A 23,254-nucleotide genomic window follows, 5' to 3' on the forward strand; every position below is an offset into this window, starting at 1 on the left:
ATTAATGAATTCTTAAAAAGTATGCCTTTTTTGCAATCTCTTTGCAACATTTCCAAAGAGTTTCCTCTTTCTTGTAAGTTTTAACCCCTTAATGACAAAGCCGGTACATGCACGGGCTCAAAATGCATTGTTTTCAATGGGTTTAGGGAGCGCCCATTGTCCTTAAGGGGTTAATGGTGTTTTGCGAAGAAAAAAGAATTTTCCTGATTCTTCCTCCTACTATCTCTGTGGTGTGTTGTGCACATTAAGGTTCTGAGCAGGACGTATTAACCTCTTCGCAGGTTGCAGGTCGTTGATGTCCTTCAACTGCACAACCTTGTCTTAGAAGAACCTGGGTAGTCAACTTGGGTTAATTGATAAGAGTTCGGTCCTCCAAGAAATGAGATATAGCAGATATTAAAGGACTGCACGGATCAGGAAGCAGCCGTTTCTCCCACCCTGCATGTTCAGTGAACCCGAGAATGCCAGAAAATTGTTCTGAGCAAATTGTGATAAATTCACCGAGGAATTATTTGTCTCCGTTACACAAGGATTATCGATCCTTCAAAAGTTAAATAGAAAGTTGAGTTTCCAAATGTTGATTTTATGATTGTGACACACAGATATATACATATTATGTGAAGAAACCATCTTACATTTATCTTAAAATAGCTAGATTAATACAGCTTTCCGTATCAACAACTTATGGTCAACCATATGATTATGAATAAATAAGCATGGATGAGAAACATGGACCTCGTACTTTGCTGTATGAGGCGTACTTACACTGACCTCGCACTTTGTTGTACGAGTCTCACTTTAGTTAGAAAACCAGATGGGTTTTAATGGGGGGGGGCATTTTTGAGGACCTAGGCCTTTGAAGCTCATCTTTTTTTTTTCCTGCCACCCCCACATATTTTTCCTTTCCCCTTCTGTGTACCCCCACCCCAAAAGAAAAAAAAAACGACAGCAATGGTGGATACCCAGTGGAAACATTTTGATATTCATCATACTGTAGCCTGCCAAGACCACAGAGCCGCCATGTTTGAGCTGGAAACCACCAGTGTCTCTTTGTGCCAGTCTGTCCCGCCGCAGTGAGCACTGGGGCATTGGGTAAGCACATTGGGTAAGCACAGGGAAATTGCTGACATACGGGTGATAAATCACCCAAAGTGGAGCTGACCAAACTTGGTTATTCCATGTAGGCACCTTAACCGCTAAACCACACTTGCCCCTGAGTTTAGACAACGGGAATAAATGAAGTTAGTCCTCCTTCGGTCCTTCTTATGGTATGAAACGATGCAGTACTTTAATATGTGAGGCCGTACAAAGCTAAGCCTCATTCCCTTACTAATTTCCGTACCTTTCCTTTACTAATCCCTGCAATTAACTCTCTCTGTGACAAGGAGAAACTGCAAAAAAATCAATCTTGCAGCATGGCATTGAGGATTTCACTTTCAATAATGGAATTAAATCAGCTTCTCCCCTGCGCAGGTCCTGAGAACAATACCTTCAGTTATATAGAACAGTAAGCAGCATAACTGCACGACAAAAACCCACCATGATGTGCCGCCAAAGGTCTTAAATTGTTATCGATTGTAAAGCCCATCTGTTGTTGATGGGAGCTAATGGTTTGCTCTAACGCAACAATGTGGATACTACAGATTTCAACTGATTCGATTAAAGTCATTGATGCCAGGGAGAGGGGGGCACGTTGCCAGTCTGGCAGCTGAAAAAGGGGTTAATGCCCAATGCCCCCCCATCCTGGTCAGATGAGAGGGCCCAAAGTATAGTGCATTCCTGCTAGTGTGACTTGGAACATATTGCAACCCTCCCCGATATGCAAGAACCCACACTGCGTAACCATGGACTATTTCAAGTCCTCCAAGAATCCACCCCATTGATTGACGGCTGGATGAGATGCAAAGTTAACGCTAGAAATGTCAGAGACTGCAGACGGTTTCTCTGTGTTCGCGAAGCACACATACACACATTGCTCATTTCCGTTGTATTTGGCAAGCTGCACTTGTATAATAAAACCCACAGAGCTGGTGGGTCCCTCGTTAAGGACCCTAACCAAATGGTAAGAACAGTACAAATAAAAGACACCATAGAAAATGAACACATGTCCTGTGTTGAGGGTGAATGCAAAACTTGGCGTGAAAGACATGATACTTTTTTTTTTTTGTCGTTTTTTTTCTCTTCCTTTGGTTTTTTTCTTTTTTTTTCTGTGTATTTTTTTTTCTAATTTCTTCAATGTTTGTTTCTTATTTTGTTCTTAAGATTCTTACCTTTTTTTTTTTTGTACATTAAAGTGAGAACACTGGAACAAATCTTCTGCAGAAGGTGTTTAAAACCCTCTGCCCATTACTTATCTTAGTCCTTTCATTTATTTATCTTAAGTTTTGCATGAAAGGCATGGAGTCGCAGTCCAAGAGAAGATACAGCTAGTCAACCCCTTTGGTTCAAGAGGCTTGCAATGTATTCGGCTACATTGCCCTCTGGCACCAAATAGGTTAGTTTTTTTTTTTTTTTTTTGCAAGCCAAAAAATAAATTCTCCATGTCCACCAAATTTTCCCCACCACCCCTTTGATGACGTTCAATCTAAATTTTCCCCTAGGACCCTCCTGCTCCTCAAATCAATCTTTATTCAATTACGATGTTGGTGTTGACTGGTGAGGTTGCTCCAGAGCTGTCATTGCCACCGGCTGCCTCTTTTTCCTTTTTACCGCTGTATTGGCCGATGAAGGAGCCATCCTCGTTGAACTGAACATCCACACTGCCGCCATAGTCAGCCAGGCTGTCATCGCTTCCCAAAGGCTTAATGTCCCCATTCAGAGAAGGTTGGCTGCTCGTAAAGGGCTTCTCATCATTGTCACTGGATGATAAAGATAAGAAAAATAAATGATGGGTGTTTGTGGGGTAGAAGTACTATCTGGTAGGCTTGTACCGTAGATCAATTAAGAGTACCCTATTAATAACAGTCAAACCAAAAAAGGGTCTCAAGATGGGAGAGGTGAGCTGGAAAAAAAACAGTATGCATTCTGAATTCGATTTTTGGTCTGGCCATCCAAAGTAATACCGGGCAACTGCTAATTCTTATCAGATTATCATCTGTTATTTTCTTAACACCTCAACATTTTTTTTTAGTTCCAGTCCGACCCTGGAGACTTTAAAATAAATGCAAAAAAAAAAAAGATAAAAAATATACTCAACCTGGGAAGAAAAATAATAATAATAATAATACAGCAAAATCAAAATAAATCAAAATAAATCAAAATAATAATAATAATAATAAAATAATATCAGAAATTCTCTTATGGATGCTGAAGCACCTGTCAAGTGAAAAGCATACCGTTCATGGTGCTGATCCTGCAATAAATATCCTACGTTTATGTCCAAAATGGTAAATGCAACATTTTTAATCATGCGGTATCCAGCATCTGGCCACTTTTAAGGATTAACCATTTGTTGGGGAGAGGAATGCATTGCAAAGCAATCTAGTTCCATGATATAAAAGGTATTGCTCTTAAGAGATGCAGGAGGGAGAAAGCCATGGAATCCAAAACATTAGCCTTGGCTAATTCAACTGGAAATGCAATCATAACGGCAGTGTGAGTGGCGAAGCATGCAGAAAGAGAGGGCATGCAGAATGAGAACGTCCATTGCTGACGGTGGGATCGGTATAATAAATCTAATCAGACAGATGTTGAAAATGTCATCTGGAGGCTAGGGAGAGGCAATAAAACTTAACATTTTTTGCACAAGAGGGCAACAGCCGTTGATGTTTTGTGTGTCATCTATTCCTTTTGACGTTAACTGAGCTAAATAAGATGTAACAAATAGAAATTAAGTCCATAGATTCTGAAACCACCCAGGTTCCCAGAGCCACATCATGTTGGTTCCATATGTTGTAGGCACGTTACCTCATATCCCACTAATATCACTGGGGATTTTCTTTCCTTGCCTAAGATTAAATTCTGGTTTTAAATGAATTCAGTATGGAAGAATATTAAATAACGCTATACAGTATTGTTGAGGGAAAGTGTTTATAAAGTGGCCATTTTTATCAATAAGCCTCTTGGTGAAGATTTCCTCGATAGAGATACGTCCCGTGGAAGAAAAGCTTTACGTGATGCCATGCATAACCATTATCTGCACGGGAAACTCAGCTGTGTCCTGTTTGGGAATCGGTCACAGATGGTAATGCACGTTGCCACATTGCTTTAATCCCTTCGGGAAATATCCCTGTTCTAAATCACATTTTGCCACTGAGCTGTACTTGAAGTGGGGCATGCCTTCTGATACATCATAAGCGCATGCAGAAGGGAGCAAGAAGGCCAGGGTTTGCATTTTCCCCCCTTTTTTTAAAGTTTACCTATTTCTAAGGAATGAGCTGCTGTTAAAAAGGAGACAAGAAGAGGATGACAATCACATGGACATTCACGAGCATGGACAACAAGAACACTTTACATATAGACAAGCGGCTTACAATGATGCAAGCAACCACACTACTAATAAAAGGTAAAACACATACACACACAGCTACACCAATCAAACAACAAAGGGCATATGAATGGTAAAAAAGAGATAAAATAACCTGGGAACCATAAAAAGTATACAAAGTATCTGTAAAGCTCTCTGATTTACGTATCTTGCTCAAATTCCATGTTGGCCGTGAGACTCCCAAACTGTGTGCGTGGTTGGCACTCTCTTGTTAATGTTTTACAACCAAGGTTCTTACCCAACATCATTGCAAGAACATAGGTTTACAGGCTTGTGTCGTGGGGTAGTTGGTTTCTGTATGATTAAAACTGTATAGTGTCTAGAGGGGTAGTTGGAGCCGAAACTGTGCAGAGTGCAGTCAAAATGTGTAGAGCTAGCATTAAACCATCCATAGTTTCTTATTCTGTTGTCTTAAAGAAAGTCTTGGGATGGTGTGTTTGTGGTCAGGGGTATGTACCAACATTGCTCATGGTGGACATGTACTTGGATCTGTGATGGACAACGTAATAAAGTTTTATGGACCTTCACAAACCTTGCCACGGACCTATGGTGTCCTTAATACCAGGAATCCGTTATCCACGAGCAGAAATAACATTGCATGGACTGAAATGGAACAATGTTCAATGAAATGCCACGTTGACATATGGCACGCTGCTCTTCACAGGTTTATTATAATACCAGAGAACATAGCAGCTCCCCGGCTTAGAATGAGGGGGGATTTTAAGATTCGCAAGGTTAACGATTGTGCCCCTATGTAAGGATTTCAGCAATCTGAGTCCCTTAAGTTGTAGTTTTACTGAAAACTTTAGCTTTTCAGTTAGCCTTTACTTTTGCAGTCCAACATCATCTTCAGGGTCTCAGAGTGCCTGTCCTTGCTTTTAACAATTGCCGAGGCATTTTAAATTTGATAAGGTTCCAGAAATGATTTGAGCCAAGGCTCCAAATAAGACTTTTTTTTTTAAATTAAAGCGGAGCACATTTCCCCCATAGTGCCACTGCCCCGAGGGACAGCGTAATGTGAGAGCAGCTTACCTTTCCAGAGACCTGATGGGCAGCATGGATAAAAGAGTGAAGAACAAATGCGTAAGGACTAGCACAGCAATGCAACCTGGACCGGTTCAGCATATTTCATGACCCCAGCCAACATTTTGTCGAACACAGAGGTGGTTTAATACATAACAAGTATTAGGTTTAGGTCGTGCAAAGTTTGCTAAGTGGTTTTATAACCATGGCAGCAAATGGGAAGGTCCTGCTTAGGCTTGAACTGGCCCAAGGGGAATGCTTGGCGCCCAACAGCACCTGCCCCCCATTGGCAAGTCCATTAGGATGGCCACTGTGCGGCTGTATTCTGGTGTATTCAAGCCCAGACCAACTAGGCCTAGGGTGGCAGGTGTGTGGGGGGGGCAACTTCTCTGCCGCATAACAGGGAACCAGATTACCCTTTTGGATGATCGGACTCCCTACCGCTACTACCCAATGGGCCGCTTAAAAGGGAGATCATTTATCTCTCCAACTGGGCTATTAACACTAAGGAGTAGGCACAACCTTCATAGTTCAGTTGCACCCCCCCCCAGCAGTTATAATCTCAGGTTATGACATCATATACCGTAAGGACAGTAGTGTGGAGCACCAAAGGTAAATATGGCCGTGGTCCTGCTAGCTGAAGAATTGATCTGTTTGCTATGGTGATAAAACCACTTTTTAACTTTGCACAAGATTATTTTTATACATAATTCGAAAGGGAAACATTTTCTGGATGCATCATCACAATCTACATCGGACATTACAGATCTGTCAGCCGTGTGTTATTTAACTAAATGTATGAGAACTCGCATTGACTTTATCTGTATAATCTTTAGCATGTCACATAAATCTACAATATTTAAAATATATAAAGTTCCTATGTATAGTGTTTCATCAGTCCCTCCAAAAGAAAGCTCTGGATAATCTAAATTGGATCTGACAGTATTCTGCGTTATGCAGGACAAAGTACGGTACCCCTTCGTTCCTTATTGCTCACTGTTTAGTGAATAAATCCCAAAGCAACCAAGTTTGACTCTAAACCCTAGTGTTCGTTTTTTGGCTATTAACGGATACATTTGTCATCTGTGCAATAATGGATTATTTTCAGCTCTTCATTCATCATTTCTTCATTCTGCCCTTTTTTTTTTTTTACTATTTGTATGCAAGCTTTGCCAGATTTGAAGCCGCAATTAATATTTGCATAATAATCTGCACCAGATGGAGTAACAGACTTCTTGCAAGGCCATAAAACAGAAAGCAAAGGCTTTACCGAAACACTTATTTCGCCCGATATTTTTACTAAGTCAGTAATGGTTTAATAAAAAAGATTATATCCTAAAAAATTGACTAGAACGAATCTTGCTCGAGGTAAGGAAGGACAAAAAGACTATTTTATTATGAAGACTGATATTACTGATATTGTTACTGCTCACGGCAGATGTTAATTACTTTTGCAGTTAATAAGCTTGCCCGGTTTGATCAGTCCAAAGACCATCGGGGTAAAATTACTATTATGCCTATAGGCTTCACAGAGAGAGCTGGTAAGATCAGGTCCCAAGCCCCGAGGGGACCCTGTGTGGCCCCTATCTGTGCATACAAGAGGTAGAACAGGAGATTTACCTCATTGGCCTTTAATGGATGATGATGATGATGACATGGAAGTATGGCATCATACGACTAGCAGAGGGGTCCAAGAGTGAGTAAGGAAGAAAGCTGCTTCACAAATGCACAGGGCTTTCTCCACTCGTATATTCTAACACATTTTAGTTAATTTTTTTAAATTTTATAAAGGATTTGTCATTCCGGTAGTTGTACACCTCTCTGTTTTATTGCCACAGTTTGTTGGCAGCCGATGTATACACTTTCAATATTGGCCCCCTTAGACATGGATAAGGTTTTATTTATTGGGGAGTACGATTTCCCGGGGTTCTACCTACCTGTATTCTCCAAAGGTTTCATCCTTCATTGGCCGAGCCTCAGAATCCACTTGAGTGTCTTCTTTATCTTTTACTGTATGGGCAGGTAAGATGCAGACATCATGTACACAATACACATTGGGCTCACATACTGCATTAGTGCTTATAGATGGATGCAAAGTAAGGGGAATGTAACTAAAAAGTTCTATCTATTGTAAGCTTCTGGGGAAAAAAATCTGAAGAAGTTTGGAGTTCATCAGCGTCCAGAGAAGCAAAAAAGTCCTACATGACCAAGCTTCTAGATTGTAAGCTCATTTGAGCAGAGCCTTCCTAACCTTTTGTTTCTGAACATCCAAATTGTTTTACACCTAGAACTTGCTCATTGTGCCACACTGCAGAATATAAAGGCCCAATATAAATGAAAACATTATTTTATCCACATGGTAGAAAAGAGAGGGCTTAGTAGTCCCAATGCTTCTTGCAAAGCATTTTGACCTTCTGGTGTTGTATCCTTGCGTCCCATGCCTGGTCAAATTATCTATGGGGCTTATTAAATAATGGTACCTAGGAAGTTTTGGGCATCCAGTGATGAGATGGGTGGTTTCCCTGATTAGACCTAAAGTACAGGGTGAAGGCTGTGAACTTACCAGAGTACTTGCCACCTTTGCTGCGTTTGATGAAGCATAGAATAACCAAGATTAGCAACAGCAGGACAATAGCACTTATTAGCCCGATGAACCATCCCTCGGAGGCAAATCCTCTGTGTTCCGTGATTAAAGCTAAAAGAGACAAGAATACGTAAAATAAGTACATAAGGTGTTTACTGAGTTTACTATAGAAGCATTTTTCGCCAAGGGGGAAACCCTCATTAAAAAAAATAACATTTGATGCATAGATCATGGACATCATGACGTATAATCATGTAACCTCATGAAAGAAACTTGAATAAGGCTGGACCTCATTATCATCCTAGGAATCAGAGATTTGGCTAACCCCCTCACCTGAAATGGAACCTGAAATGAGAATCTGAAGTATGCCCTCACCTGCTCCTTTTGTTAGCAATGTTGTATTCCAAATTTCCACCTCCCCAGTCGGAAGCATGGCCATCAGACGAATATCGTAAGTCGACCCAGGGTTTAATTCACTCAAGTCATAAAATAACCAGGAACTGTTGACGTTTCCATGAAGGAACCAGTGTTCACCTAAGCGAAGAAGAGAAATAAAATGTAAAGCACGTTGTGCTGTTTAGAGGGTAGGGTGGTGGGTTCCTTGGGTTTGGATCCCTTGGCTCAAGAGAACTTAGAAAATAGAAGAATTCCTTTCACACACTGAAATTACTACCCCATACGATCGTACTCCATACGCAACACCGGATGTATTCTCCCACACCCCTAACCTCCTTGACTCGAGGATTTTCCCACCAGACTAGGGCTTGACTCTCCTTATAGACACAACCTTGTGCCCCTGGAAGCCACCTTGACAAAGAATGCATGTTAAAGTACTACTTTCTAAGTACTTTAATAAGCATTTAAAAAAACATATTTGATAATCTTTTACCCAATACATTTGCAAACTCTTCCACTTCTTAGAAACAGTAGACCAATGACCCATACCTTAAGACACCTGGTATTTTTTAAAATGTAATTCTATTTTTAATTAATCCACTATTGAGCCTTATCATCTCAGCTGGAAGGACATTCACATCCTACTATGTTTTCTGTAAAGTAATTTTAAACAGTCCAGCTTGAAATTGTGATCTCGTGCTCTAACACCTAGTCAGCAGTAAGTAAATCCACCATGGAAATGGATATATCTTTCTGAGGATGTATGGTGGCCATTGAAGACTATGATAAAAAATATTACAATGGATCCATGTATAGGCCGAGGACCCACGAGGCCACCACCAATCATTCTAACCCGTAACTTCCTCTTCAGTGGCTGTAAATTATTTCTAGCTTTTGTGTAGATGCCAGTGCTGTGTGTTTCAATTTTTCGGCCCCCGTGCCACCCCATCCCACTGGTGGAACATACCACTTTTATTTCTGATTTGGACTTTGAGCTCCACGTTCTTTTTGCCATCAAGCGGTTTCCAGTTCAAAGTTACACGTCTTCCCTCAACAGTCGCCGAGATGTTCTGAATCGGAGGTATTTCTGAACACAAACAAACACACGGTGAGACGTATATGACTTTCCAGCATTGGAAACACATGTTTAGAAGAAATACACCTTAGACACCAAGTGGACCTCTTTAGAAGTTAGGATACGTAGTTAGCTACATTTTATTGTGTTTACATACAGAGTTATAATGTGTTGTCTTGAGACGTCATTTAACATCCTATTTCCCCCCTATGTGCTTGTACGATGGGTGGAATGGTGACCTTTCGGGTCATTGGTTTTGTGCATTCAGCCAGTAAGGCACAACTCTTACAAGTAAGGACTGTACTAGAAATACTGGGAAAGTTGGAATGAGTCACATTTCTCTAAATTCACATCAGGACAGTGAACGCAACGTCAAAAGGGTCCCTTAAGACTTGAGGCTTGGTTTCAGCTCCACCATATTGTATCGCCAAACTCAACAAGCATTTATAACCATTTATGGTCCGGTTAACCTAAACGCAGTTAATCTGTCCCCGACCAGAGCCTCACCAATCTCTTGTTTTGTGCTGCCTTCGATAATTTCATGATTGCTGAGCCCTGCAGAGGTGGTGGCATAGACGTAGAACTTGAAGTTGTCTTCAGGTCTGACTCTGGATAGCGTCCAGTTTTGCTGCCCAGGATCGTGAATTGTTTCCGAGGAAATCTTTTCCTCGCTGTGACTGAGGTTCACTGTAAGGGCAAACATGGGAAGTATTCTAAAAAATCTACTTTCTAAGCAGAAAGAGACGCTGTGCATTCAGATCACACGAGAGTAACGGCAACAAGGGAGCCGATACATTTATATGCATCAAATATTCATAGAACTGAAATGTCTATCATACCGGATGACCACAGGGGTTAGAGAGGGCACTTACCTCCTCCCATGGAGTACCCTTAACAAATTCAGGGGTATTACTTAATTATAAGAAGGCACTTCCATACCTGGGGCAGTTGCTTTCAACGGATTAGTTGTGACAGCAGTGCTTAGAGCTCCAAGTATTTGCTCTTTTTTGTAATGAAATTCACTGGGGCAAAATTGCCAGCAGAAATGAATCATTTTAAATAAATGTAAATAGAATCGCTTACCATAATTAATTACGTATCCTGTCAGGATTCCATTAGGAGTCTCAGGGGGTCCCCAAATTAACATCAGAGAGGTGTCAGAAAGGCGTTGCAATCGCAAGTTAGTAGGAGGGCTGGGTACTGCGGAAAAATATTGATAATCAATAACAAGAGAAATCAATAACAATAGAACTTTTCTTCTATGAAACTAATACACAACTTTACTTCATAAAGTGAGAAAAAGGAGCAAAGGAACAATACTCAAATACTCAAATACTCAGTACAAAACTACCCAAGGAAATCCTTTGAGAAACGACCTTATTACCCCAGTGAACTTCCAGGCGGCATTAAGTATCACCCTCTGTCTTGGAAAGCTATTACTGTTGCTATTACTCTATTACTGTTTCTATCTATGGGGTATTGACACTCTTATCCTCCTTGGTTGTCAGGTTGTCCCTTGAATTGCCAACTTGTGGTGACCCTGTCAAAATTACTACAATTCTTTCCCATCTTTACTTAATCTTATAAGATTGTACACTACTATTGATGAATGAACCCAAAGCGCATACACTCACTGGGAAAGATCCCTTTCATTCTGGTCTGCATTGTTCTACACCCAATCTGTCGGCTCCTCTGAGACTAAATGAACTGCCAATATCTACCAACGTAAAGTGAGCTCTCATCGGGATCTCACCTCCCTCGTCTGTGAGGAACGTCACAGACTCGCTTGCTGGCCCGTGTCCCTTCCCATTTAAGATGCTGACTGTGACCGAGTAGTTGCTGAAAGGTTTCAGTCCAGTGATGACCGCATGGGTGGTGTTGCCACGCACTTCTGTTCTCTTGGTTTGTCTGTGATGTCCATGGATGGTGTACTCCACCTGGGAAGTAGGATTGGAGTAGGTTAGGACTAACCTAGGCCTTTGATAGAGATCTGGCAATCTTTCGAATCAGAGGACCAAACAAGCTCATAATATAATGCTTTTCACACTAAAGAATGGTATTATTATTAATCTTTATGTATTAGGAACCAAGATAAAGGGACATTCTAGCCGTCATATGCACTTTAATGGTTCCCCCATGCTAAATACCCCCACATGCATTTGTGCCTCTTTCAGACCCCCAGGTTACATCTCCTGCCACCAGTGACTACCAGTCAGTTCCAGTTGCTAGCTTGAGATTATGTGAAATGTAAAATAGGTGCCACATATTTTCATGGTTTCAACATCCATGCTGTGCTATTTCTTTCACATCTTATTTCTACCAATAGGCTAAAAACGTCAGTGTTATAACAAGGTTATTGGCTATGTTATATGTTATAGCTGCTACTTACCCTGAATCCCTTCAAGTGCCCATTCAAGCCATCCTTCTGCACGGGCAGCCAGGCCACTTTGACCGTATTCTCGTTAATGGATTCTATCCCAACATCTTGAGGTACAGAGGTGGGAACTGCAAATGAGAGGAACATACTCGTCCTGACACCTTTCTTTCGGAATAAAGTCGGTGCACACAAGATTGTAGTTTGCTTAAAGTTAATGAGACTGTAAAGCGCTACAGTTCCTCTGTTATACTATAAACTATAATGCTGGAACACAAGAGATTGTGCTTGATTACGTGACGCATGTTAGGATAGTATGCCCAAGGAAAGGCTGTCTTGGGGTTGGGGCAATACTCACTGTCCTCTCCAGAATATCCGATGACAGAGTTGGGCTCAGGAGCTTTGCCGTATTCATTGACGGACTGAACTTTAATCTCGTACGGTTCAAACGTATTTGTGTCTTGCACGATAACAGGAGGGCTCTGAACCTTTCTTTCTTTCCATGTTTCATCCTGGCTATGGCGCCTCCATCGTACAATGTATTGAAAACCAGGACCGTTCCAGTCAATACCTTTCAGTGGCTATGAAGAGGACAGAATAGATGTAACAAGTATCTAAACAAACAGAAACACGGGTATAATGACGTTAAGAGTTGGCATATGTCTGTTATGCCTCTATGGTACAAAAATAAGGTGGGATCCAAACATAGTAATAAACCATACATGAAGATAGAACATATCTCCTGAATGCGGTCCTATAAGATTCACACATAAGACGGATAATTAAATATTATTGAGGACATTTTCCATCTAATATTCCAGTCCAGTTTATTGTTCACTTACCTTCCATGTGATATGCATGTTATCAGGTTCTGTCCCCTCACCTTTCACCTCGGTGGGATTCTTCGTAGGTGCTGAAAAAGTAATGATAAATCCAATGATCGACGATAGAACTACACTGTATGCTGGCTGCTATAGACAAGTGACAAGCTGTATGTCTGACACGAGAAATAGAACACGATAACCCTCTGTACATGGAGACGGGATAGACAGTGGGTTTGAATCTGTGGGAATATGCATTTGAGATGTGACAGGTCTGTTCGTACACCGAAACGGGACAGCTATGTGTGATGCATGGTGTGTGACTAGTATAGGATGTTTGTAGAAGGAACAAACAGTTTCTTTCTAGAGATGGGACGGTTCTGTTGAAGATAGTATAGATTCAAAGCCCAGATCTTTGTAAGAAACTAGAAACTCTCCTGGGTCAGGATGAGACTTTGTAGTAGTAGTCTAGAAATGGAATCTAGAAATGGAATGTTTGTTGTCTGGAACCTAGTAATGGCACTGGCTGTGGAACAAGGAGAATCGTTAACTACAGATGTATGATATAAGGTGTGTTTTTGTCTAGAACTCGGATTTTAGAGACAGGGCAAGGTGTTTCCCTCCTTTGAGTTTTAACATTTGACAGGACCACCAATCACCCGCTGTCCCTCCCGCCATCCTGTCCAATAACCTTTGCTATAGAGTACCTGCCGGAGGGGTTTCATATTGTTCTGATGGACTGCTTCCATTGCTTGGTCCAATCTCATTTACAGCTCTAACCCGGAAATGGTAGTTGACATAGGGTGAAAGCTCCAACTGGGCAGAGGTCTGATCGCTGTCAACTCGCATCAGCTCATGCCACACTCCGGACTCAAAGTTTTTGTCCTCAAACTCAATAATGAACTCTGTGGGATACAGAGAATAAAGAAAAATGACGTGTCAACCAGCTGAGTGTTTCACATGCAACAACGTGTTTAAAGTGCTAGCAGTGTAGAGTGCTTTAATTTAAACATTACAGCGGTGAACGCCACAAATATCTTCATAAAACAGAATATCGTACCCTCAGTTGGGCTGTTATTTTCATTGCCTGGGGTCCAGGAGAGAATTACAGATGTTTCTTGTTGGTCAGATAGCTCAAGGTCATAAGGAGGTTCAGGAAGGTCTAAAAATGAAGACAAGGAGGTAAATCTAGCATGATGCCATTAACATAGGTCAGCAAGTATTTCTATTTTACATGTTTGACTTTCCTGCAGGTAAGACGTACTAAGCTTGTGTGTGGCCTATGCCACTGGTGAGCCTGATGAATGGCGAATTACATGCTACAGACGGCATGTTTAATTGGAACCAAAGTCTGAAAACTCACAAAATGAAGAAGCGTACAGGTACTATTAAGTACTCAATGTAGTTAAAAAGTTAATCACATAGATCTCATTGTATTATTAGAGCAGCTGCTGTGTTGTGATTAACACATTAATGGCTATATGTAAATACCTCCAACATGAGCTGAGCCTTTTTTTAAAATTTTAACCAATGCACAACTCATCAGAAAGAGGTGACTTGGGTCAGTGGGTTCAGAACGTAATGGCGTTGACATATACAGTAATGAAATTCATCAAATTTAATATATAGATGTATTCTCAGCTTCTGACAAATCATGGTACTATGTTTGGTAAACAAGGGTCAGTGATGTTTTAAGCTCAGTGTTCGAATATAGATATCCTATCAACACTGGGCAAAAGTAACGAGTCACGTAATCTTCCTGATTAGGTCAAATTTTGATACTGAGCGTATGAAAAAGGGTACCCCAAAAATAAGAGACATTGGTTAGCCCCTTCCACACAGCTGGAGAAGCTTTTACCCCAAGTCCACCGCTTTCTAGCTTTATGGCTCTGATATTTTTACTTTCACTGAATGATTATAACGATGATGTGCTACTGCTGGGTACTCACCAATTACAACCAGCTCCGCTGATTGTTCCACCTCGTCCAAATCAGTGTAGGCAACACACGTGTAGATACCTTGATCATCCTCTTGGACATCGGCAATATACAGCGTGTTATTGGAATCAATGACATGTCTGGAGAGTCAGAAAAATAGGATTATCCTTCTGTATATATAATATACCATTCCATGGGGCAGTACTAGATCGTGCCATTAGGTAAATGTGGAAGAAAAGGGGTGTGGTTTAATTGTAGCCACACCCACTCCCATTTTTGCTTGCCCATTTATTTGCAATTTAATATGACCTGACCATTTTCACTGCTACATGCCTCAAATGATCAGCTGATTTATGAAGCGTCCCGTTTTGGGGCATAAATGTTTTAGTTAGCATTCTGCTTTCTGGAGTTGCTTTAGATGTTCTCTCCAAGCAACGTTTAACCTCAGATTATGATCAAAACCACTATTATCCTAACCATCTGGAGCAGATATAATCAGGGCACTCGTTTTCTATTTTCACAGCAAAGTTCTTCAGCTAGTCTCATACTTATCACTGTCGTCATCTTCTTCAATCTCCAAGCCGTCCTTTTTCCACTCCACCCTGCTCCTTTCCAATGTGGAGTCGAACAAAGCCTTGCAGTGGAAGGTTGCTTTCCAGCCCTTCCTTACCCGCTGCTCCTGAGGGGCAATTATAATCTGAGTCGCATCTGATAAAGAAAGACAGAGTGTGGTCAGGTCAATGCGATCAAGTAGACCACGTGTTGGTAATAGCAGGGTTTTGTCCCAAAAACTAATGAAATTATTTGCTGGTCTTAGCCACCAAAAGAAAAAAAATGGTGTTTACTATACTATCTACTATTCTTATCAGGCTGGAATTCCAGGCTCACTTTTGACATTTAGGACGGCAGAGATCCGGGCACTGCCTTTGCTGTTGGTTGCTATGCAATCGTAGATCCCTGCATCCTCCTTTTGAACTTCTTTGACTTTTAGCGTCCCGTTTGCGTACTGGGAAAACCGGTCGACTGTAAGAACATCAATCATCTGCTCATCCTGCCTGTGTGAAATAAAAAAAAAGTGAGAAAATCTGACGTTTCCATGAAATATATGATTATATACCTGCAAGCCCCTTCTTTACTGTTATGGACATAAAAAAAGCAGAATGTCTATTGATTTATTTTTGTTGTTATGCCCAAATTTCTTTTTAAATCAGCAAACATTTTTTGGGGTTTTGGTCCACTGATCCAGCAGCTGCCGGCTGATAACATTTACACAATATGTCATATTTATGGGGTTATATATTCCACTTTAATAAATTGGCATCAAATTTTAGGACCACTGCTGAAATCACATTAAAATCACCTTTTTTTGCAGAAAAAAAATGTGCACTATTAGAAAAATTAGCAGAGCACTGCCAGGAAGCACCGTCAAATACGAGCTTGTGGGTGGGCAGAGCTCCCTTAAAGCCACACCCACTTACCTCTGGTGGGGCAAAGTTCTGTAGGCATGTGCACCATCTGCCCCTTGCGGAATCGGTACTTATGTCTCTTCTTGGCTTTAAAGTTTTAATAAGTTTGAGGATCTTACCAAGTAATTGATGGTACCGGGGCGCCAAATGCTCTACAATCCATCAGAAGGTCTGTGTTTTCCACCACATTGTACTCCATGTCGTTGGGCGTTAGAATCTGCGGGGGTAACTCTGAAATAAGACACAGGCGGATAGTGAGGGAGGATCAGAAAAGTGGGTGATGATCGGAGTTAAATAGTTTTGGCCCCATTCAAATGCCCTTCTTTTACCAGTCCAACTAATTTGTCATCCTTGCGCCATCTTTTTTCTCTGTCCATTCCAGTTGGCCCTTATAGCTTTTCTAACGTCGTCAAACTGCCCTGCTAAATTCCTACAATGTCATATCCCAGCACTTCCCATTAGGTTGCCCGTAAAAGTGTATTGTTGCATCCTAGCCTTATCAGACAGGACTCACCGACAACAAAGACGTAGGCGTTTGCAAGGATGTTTCCGTGAGTGTTTTCTGCTTCACACTGAACAACAACGGTATCTCCGAGCTGTAAATTAAGAAGGATCAGGCTTCCCTCCTTCAACTTTCGGTTGTCATTCAGATCAGATTCTAAAGCACATGGAGAAAAAGAACATGAAGTAGTGGAGGAGGTGAATCTTAGGCAATAAAATAATAATTTCACCTTTCTATTGTAAAATTCAGTTACAGTAAGCAAGGAACCGGTGAAGGACAATAATGGCTCCTGGAAAGGCAAAGCACAAAGGACGATGTTTTGAGAGGACATTAAAATGGATCAGATTGGAGAAAAATTGTTGGATCAGACACAGTGCAGGCCAGGCAAGGGACCAGGGATGATGGGACTGAGGAAGGGCTGGAGGGTCATAATAGGATGAAGAGCGTTGAGGTGATTATGGATGACATTGGATGGATGGAAAGAGAATTATGGACATGGTGGGAGAGAATGATGTAAGACCATGGATTCTGAGCCAATTGGTGGAGAAAGGAAATGGTCAAAAGAATGGATGGAGAAGAGCTGTAGTTGAGCAAAGACACTAAAGGCATGGTTGAATAAGAGCCAGGATGGACACGTTTATGGAGTGGTCGATTAAACAGGTAAAGAATGATGGATTTAAGAATGTGAAGTAGGAAATGGATATAAGGAATTAAGGATTGGAAGAAGACATCAGTGCATACATACTGTATGTACATACATGTCCAATTTTATTTGCATAATATATGGGAACTCAGAGCCATAACTTTGTGGAAGGTCCTGCTAATCATACGAGAGAACATGAAGACACACCTTTCAATGGTTCTCCATTGATTTTCCATGTGACTGCTGGTTGAGGTTTCCCGGCCACATCACAGATTATCAATGCATTTTCTCCTGGTCCATAAACTGAATTTTCAGGCTTCTTAATCCAATAGGGGGCAGCTGTTACAAGGGGAAGGGAAATCTCTCTCAAAGAAGTAGAAACAGAAACATTCGCAAGAGACACAGACGCAAATAATACATAATAATAATAATAATGTAATAATAATACATTATACATAATAAATAATAGATAGAAACATTTGAACCAAACCTCAGTACAATCATGGTGAAGCCAACAACAAATGATATTCTATATATCTTTCTATATATATGTAGAAAAAATACAAAAAAATGCTTCAGACCTATATTTGTTGTTATTATTTAAATAAGGCATTTCAATGACTCACATTCTACAGTCACGGTGTAGGTGTGCTGAACTTTGCCCTCGGTATTTGTGGCGGTGCACTCATACTGGCCGTCATCCTCATACATGACGTTGTCGATACGCATGGTCTTCTTAAATTCATCAAAGTGAAAGCGATCTTTGGATATGGAACCAGTTAAGGCAGACCACTCAACATGTGGAGTAGGTCTGTGAATAAGAGAAGGAGGACCGTGATAGAGGCAAAAGAGATAGGGAAATAAAAAAAGAAAAACAGAATTAATATGAGAAAATAATAGGACCAGTAGGGCATGTGTGGGTCATTACAATGTCAAGGACACTGTGGGAGGATAGCTTTTTCATGTCTACCTATAGAACTGTAATGATGTAGTATTTTTGTGCTTAATTGCACATTGAATGTAAATGTGCTAAATGGTGCTAAATGAAGAAAAATGAAAGAGAGAACAGTAGACGTGTGATAGTAGATCAGAAGTAAGGAAAAGAGAGAGCAGGTAATGTGTGTGATAGAGGTAAGGAAATAAGATGTAGAAAGTGTGGAAACTGAATAGTGGAGACAGAAAGAAAGAGTAAATTGGGTCAGTGTGTTTGCATACCTAGAAAATACATGAAAATACTACAAAAGTGAGCAACGAAACAATTATCCTTATCACTGGCTTTTCTAAACCATCAACTTCAACCTCTAAAGGGAATCTTTTAATGCAAATTAGAGCGTAATATAAGGAGGAACTACTGCACAGACTGTGCCTATTCCCAGAATGATATTTTGGAATGGAAGACAAAGTATAATGTTGCCACAATATTCAAAAATGTTGCCCAAACTTCAACTTTATTTTTTTATGTGATTTTTACATCACCACCAGAAAGGAAACATATTGGGAATTGGCAAGCCCACTTTTAGGATTGTTGAGGTTTTTTTTATGCTTGTATGTTTGGCATACTGGCTTTTTTTTGGGAGGATTTTGTACATTATCACAGTAGCTGTATAGGAAAAGGAGTGTGTATACTTACAATCCCTGAGCAATGCAATCAAGTTGCAGGGAATCCCCTTTCAGTGCCAGGTAACTACTGCTGCTATCCTTGGGCATCATCATTTTAGGCTTTCGGAACTTCACCGAATTAGCTGCCAAGGAAAGAGACGATGAGTCAGACATGTTCCTATACCAATACAGAACCCCGCCAGAAAACATTGTTCCTAACAGAACCCCTACTGAGTATAAAACTCTAAAGAGACCTAAGGATATATTCTCTAGCCTGCAGATACACGCAGATCGTCAGAAATTACTCTGTCCTGCGTACACCTGGCGCACTCACTGGGAGTAATCTTGAGGGCAATGGGCTCCTTCTGCAGGATGGTGCGGGTGCCGGGAATTTGGGCATGGCAGATGTAGTCAGGATGCTCATCCGTGATCTTCACGTTTGAGAAGTAGAGGTCCCCATTCGTACTCATAGACACTCGATCATCCTGAGTGATATGCAGTAGAGCTGTAAAAAGAGCAAACCAAAAACAGTAATGAGAGTCGAGAGACATTCGGTAGCAGGAAGTAAATGAACATGAGCAAAATACTGAAAATATACACAAAACAGAGATGTAATAATAAATATTACATCACAACTGATATATCTGCACCTAAAGATTTCTACTAACCTAGAAACCAATATAACATGGAACTTTGGGCCCTGAGGCCCACGTGTTTAATCATGGTATCCAAGGACCAAATTGAAAACCATTGAGGTCTTCTTGAGTCTTCATAAGAGTTTTCCACTCAATTTTTTACTTACTGCTATTCATCCAGAAGACACGTGGGCGCACTGCACTTTTAGGTGGGTCACATGGCAATATGATGGATTCACCCTCTTCTACCTGGATTGGCTTGATGGTCTCCTTCTGCCATTTTGGAGTGCCTAAGAAAAGCCCAATAATATATTTTTAGCTGGTCTCTTCGCTACAACATCAGCCTATTTTGATGACACAGAACCCGTGGATTGAGGGTATAACTCTCATATTCAGAAAGTCTTTAAATAATTTTGATTTTAAAGTAGACATTTAACAAGTAGCATCTTTTCTAACAACCGTCCAGAAGGATGAGATTAGACACAGCAGAAGAGTTTATAAACGTTTCAGATTATATTTATTTCAATGCTTTTATATTGTTTCTTAAGTTTTAGGTGATGTTGTGCAGGGCCCAGTATGACTAAGAACTTCCACGCTGAAAAGGTGCTGGTGGATAGTGTAGTGTACGGTGCGGGAGAGAGGTTGTTGGATAGTGTTGTGTGCAAGGAGGGACTAAGGTTGAACGAGAGAAAGAGAGATCAGAAGAAGAAAATGTATGTATATCTATGTCATCTCAATAATCGGCACATAAGCTAGTGTTCTCTGTCCAGAAGTAAGTTATGTGCAACCTAACTTGTTTCTAGAGAGGGTGGTATTTAAAATTAAAAGATTCCCTCACTCCCGTCTAAAGATTTTAGTAATATAATATTTTTAGTCTTGTTTGTGTGTTGGAAAAAAATCCCACTGAGGTTTAATCAATCTGAACTACAACAATTTTGTTGATCTCGAGCAGATCTGTAGCTAGACTACAATCATGATCGCTATATGGCCTTCTAGAGACACAGGGTCCCCTGTAGGACAGACAATTCATTATGTGTCCTATAGTTTATTTCCAATCCCTGGATTCTTACTTCTGTTGTTTAGGAACTAGCAGGTTAAATAATGGATACACATATAAATTATTTCTTTTTTTGTTCTGAAGCTGAAAGAAAAGGGATCCAAAAAAAAATATCCACAGGATCCATTGTGGAAAAAATACCTTTCACAGTGGTGGTGGGGTAAGCGTGAATGTTCCTTCTCTTCTAAAACTCATTGTTTAGCGATGAAACCTCCCTGTCTGCAGGTACAGAATTAAACTCCTATAGAGATTTTTAAGTCCTATCACACTGGCTTTTTTTAACCTTATATTTAATACCCAATGTCTTATTATCTGGCCTTTTCTTATTTCAAACCCACTCCGCTGTTATCAACTATTTGGCTTTTTATTACCCATTAAATTATCAGCTTCCAAAAAAAACTACCCAGCGCCACTTCTTTATAAGCCTCGTAATCTTTTCTACACGTAGCCCGATGTATACCGTGATATATTCTCGCTCTTTGACCCTTTAAGAGTCAGTATTAGCTATATAATCACTAATGTAATAGACATGATTCATCTATCCATAAACCTTCCCTTTTTAAACTAATTCTCGTAAAGCATTTATTACGAGTAATGCCAAGAAATGGGTGAACGAGATACTGGAAGAGGGGGGGGGTGGGTACCCACGGTTTATACAATTTAAAATTCATTCTTTACATCATCTTCACTGTGGTTACCAAGGAAACTGTTACCAAGGAAACAGCGCACAGTAAGTACCAAAGCGAAAGGCACTTATGCTGCATGTTTCCACTCAAGGTCATAAAAAAAGGAAAGAGCACCCTCGATGTTAATGCCATAGAAGTGCAACTCTGGCAAGGATATATTAACCCATCGCTGCCAAGCCGGTATATACGGTATATGACTACACAGCAGACTTACTCTGAGTGATAACTTTAATCTCATGGCTAATCGCAGTGCCCAGTTCATTCGTGACAAAACAGCGGTATTTGCCCTTGAATTCCATCATGTTGCCATTGGGATTAATGATTGTCAATGTCCCAGAATCTGGTTTGCGGCTCACTCTGGGGTCGTTTATCGGGTCAAACGCCGCGCCATCTTTCTCCCATCTATACCTATAAAGAGGTAAATATATACATAACGAGGTTAAACTATGTACAGTGTGTAAGGAGGAGACATTCTAGGAAAGAGGACACTGTTTAGAATTCAAGAGGTTTAAAGGATCATCTACTTTTTTCATATATTTTTTTAATAAAATGTATATATTTTGTATCAAAATGCACACATTTTAGTAGCGGCTTCATTGAAACGTCAGGGCTGTGTAAGTCTACGAACTGGATTGATTATATAGTGCCGTCATATTCTGCAGCGAATCACACAACATATTGGATTTATCAAGGACCCTGGTTAGTTAGATAAATCAGCCCATGACCCAAAGAGCTTCCAGTCTAATTGCTAAATGTAGAAGATTAGGATGCTTTTAATAGGGGATCAGCATACTGTGTAAAAGTGAGGTTAATGATAGGTTACAGGGAAGAAGAAAAAACTTACGTTGCTTTGGCGTTTCTCTTGGCTTCACACTTGAGAATAATGTCCTCATTCGGGTAGATCACATAGGTCTGTGGCGCCTGGTCAATAATGACAGGTGGGTACACCACTGCAGAAAGAGAAGATAATGTCTTACGAAGTGGAAACAATGAGTTCGCAAAGCATGTTCTTAGTCACATTAGTTACGAAAAAAACAGTTGCCTATACCAAGTAAGATATCAGAGGGAAGTCTTAATACCAGTGAGGTACACCAGGGATCGATGCTAGGACTTATTCTTTTTAATAATTTTTATTACCGATATTACAAAAGATCTCAAAGGGTAAAGTTTGTTTTTTCGTAAGATGATGCAAAAGATGGCAACAGCGTAGCCATTCCTGGTGGAATAACCCAAGACCAATGATTTCACTACATCAGAGGAATGGTCCTGAAGGTGGGAACGGAAGTTCAGTGTTGATAAACGTGGAAAAAAGCAAGCAGGGTGCTGGGTTGTATAGCTAGAGGCATTATTAGTAGCAGAAACAGATGATTAGACCTCACTAGAGTAATTCTGGAGACCAGAAGGATTTAGACATTCTACAGAGAGTTCATAGAAGGGCTACTAAAATGGTCAATGGTTTGCAGGATAAAAATTATCAGGAACGACTAAAGGATCTCAGCATTTATAGCTTGGAGAAAGGAAAAGAAAGCGGGGATGTGACAGAAACATTTAAGTATATTAGCAAAGTATAGGAGGAAAGTTTGTTTCCAAGGAGGAGAAGTGTTAAGACAAGAGGTCATTGTGTAAGGAAGATTTACTGGCAGAGGTTTTACAGTTAGGGAATCCAAACGTGTGTAGATGAAGCACTAAGGGAAATAGGCAGTCTAGATGGGCTAAATGGTTCTTACCTATCATCAACCAGAACCATCTTTTATTATTATTATTACCGTATTTGCTCGATTATAAGACGAGTTTTTTTCCAGAGCAAATGCTCTGAAAAATACCCCTCGTCTTATAATCGGGGTCGTCTTCTAATCAGACCCCCAAAAAATGCTGGCGCCATGCTGCTTACCGGTCGCGAGCAGCGTCTCGTCTGTTAGAAGCAGGGCAGGAAGCTTGCAGCGTCCTCACAGAACTCTATCTCCCCCCTC

At 40.6% G+C, this 23,254-nt stretch overlaps 1 protein-coding gene across 2 annotated transcripts in view; it reads right to left on the minus strand.

Annotated features, from left to right (window-relative positions):
- Positions 1-1,972: 1,972 nt before the first annotated feature.
- Positions 1,973-23,254, minus strand: part of L1CAM (L1 cell adhesion molecule) — a 72,737-nt gene continuing 51,455 nt past the window's right edge. The window contains exons 3-28 of one of the 2 annotated variants that reach the window (XM_053474230.1): positions 22,129-22,234; positions 21,499-21,692; positions 19,709-19,831; positions 19,241-19,411; positions 18,938-19,049; positions 17,934-18,118; positions 17,515-17,646; positions 16,677-16,820; positions 16,282-16,393; positions 15,585-15,751; positions 15,245-15,404; positions 14,709-14,836; positions 13,820-13,921; positions 13,467-13,664; positions 12,781-12,851; positions 12,297-12,519; positions 11,954-12,069; positions 11,318-11,501; positions 10,648-10,764; positions 10,072-10,251; positions 9,457-9,576; positions 8,469-8,627; positions 8,073-8,204; positions 7,447-7,519; positions 5,519-5,530; positions 1,973-2,858 (exon numbers count right to left, since the gene is read on the minus strand). In XM_053474230.1, coding sequence (XP_053330205.1) covers positions 2,627-2,858; positions 5,519-5,530; positions 7,447-7,519; positions 8,073-8,204; positions 8,469-8,627; positions 9,457-9,576; positions 10,072-10,251; positions 10,648-10,764; positions 11,318-11,501; positions 11,954-12,069; positions 12,297-12,519; positions 12,781-12,851; positions 13,467-13,664; positions 13,820-13,921; positions 14,709-14,836; positions 15,245-15,404; positions 15,585-15,751; positions 16,282-16,393; positions 16,677-16,820; positions 17,515-17,646; positions 17,934-18,118; positions 18,938-19,049; positions 19,241-19,411; positions 19,709-19,831; positions 21,499-21,692; positions 22,129-22,234 — 3,653 coding nt within the window. In that variant the 3' untranslated portion in view covers positions 1,973-2,626. The remainder of the gene's footprint in view (positions 2,859-5,518; positions 5,531-7,446; positions 7,520-8,072; positions 8,205-8,468; positions 8,628-9,456; positions 9,577-10,071; positions 10,252-10,647; positions 10,765-11,317; positions 11,502-11,953; positions 12,070-12,296; positions 12,520-12,780; positions 12,852-13,466; positions 13,665-13,819; positions 13,922-14,708; positions 14,837-15,244; positions 15,405-15,584; positions 15,752-16,281; positions 16,394-16,676; positions 16,821-17,514; positions 17,647-17,933; positions 18,119-18,937; positions 19,050-19,240; positions 19,412-19,708; positions 19,832-21,498; positions 21,693-22,128; positions 22,235-23,254) is intronic. The other variant, XM_053474232.1, reaches the window with a different exon arrangement.

This window comes from Spea bombifrons, chromosome 8 (genome assembly GCF_027358695.1).
Source record: "Spea bombifrons isolate aSpeBom1 chromosome 8, aSpeBom1.2.pri, whole genome shotgun sequence".
NCBI lineage: Eukaryota > Metazoa > Chordata > Amphibia > Anura > Pelobatidae > Spea > Spea bombifrons.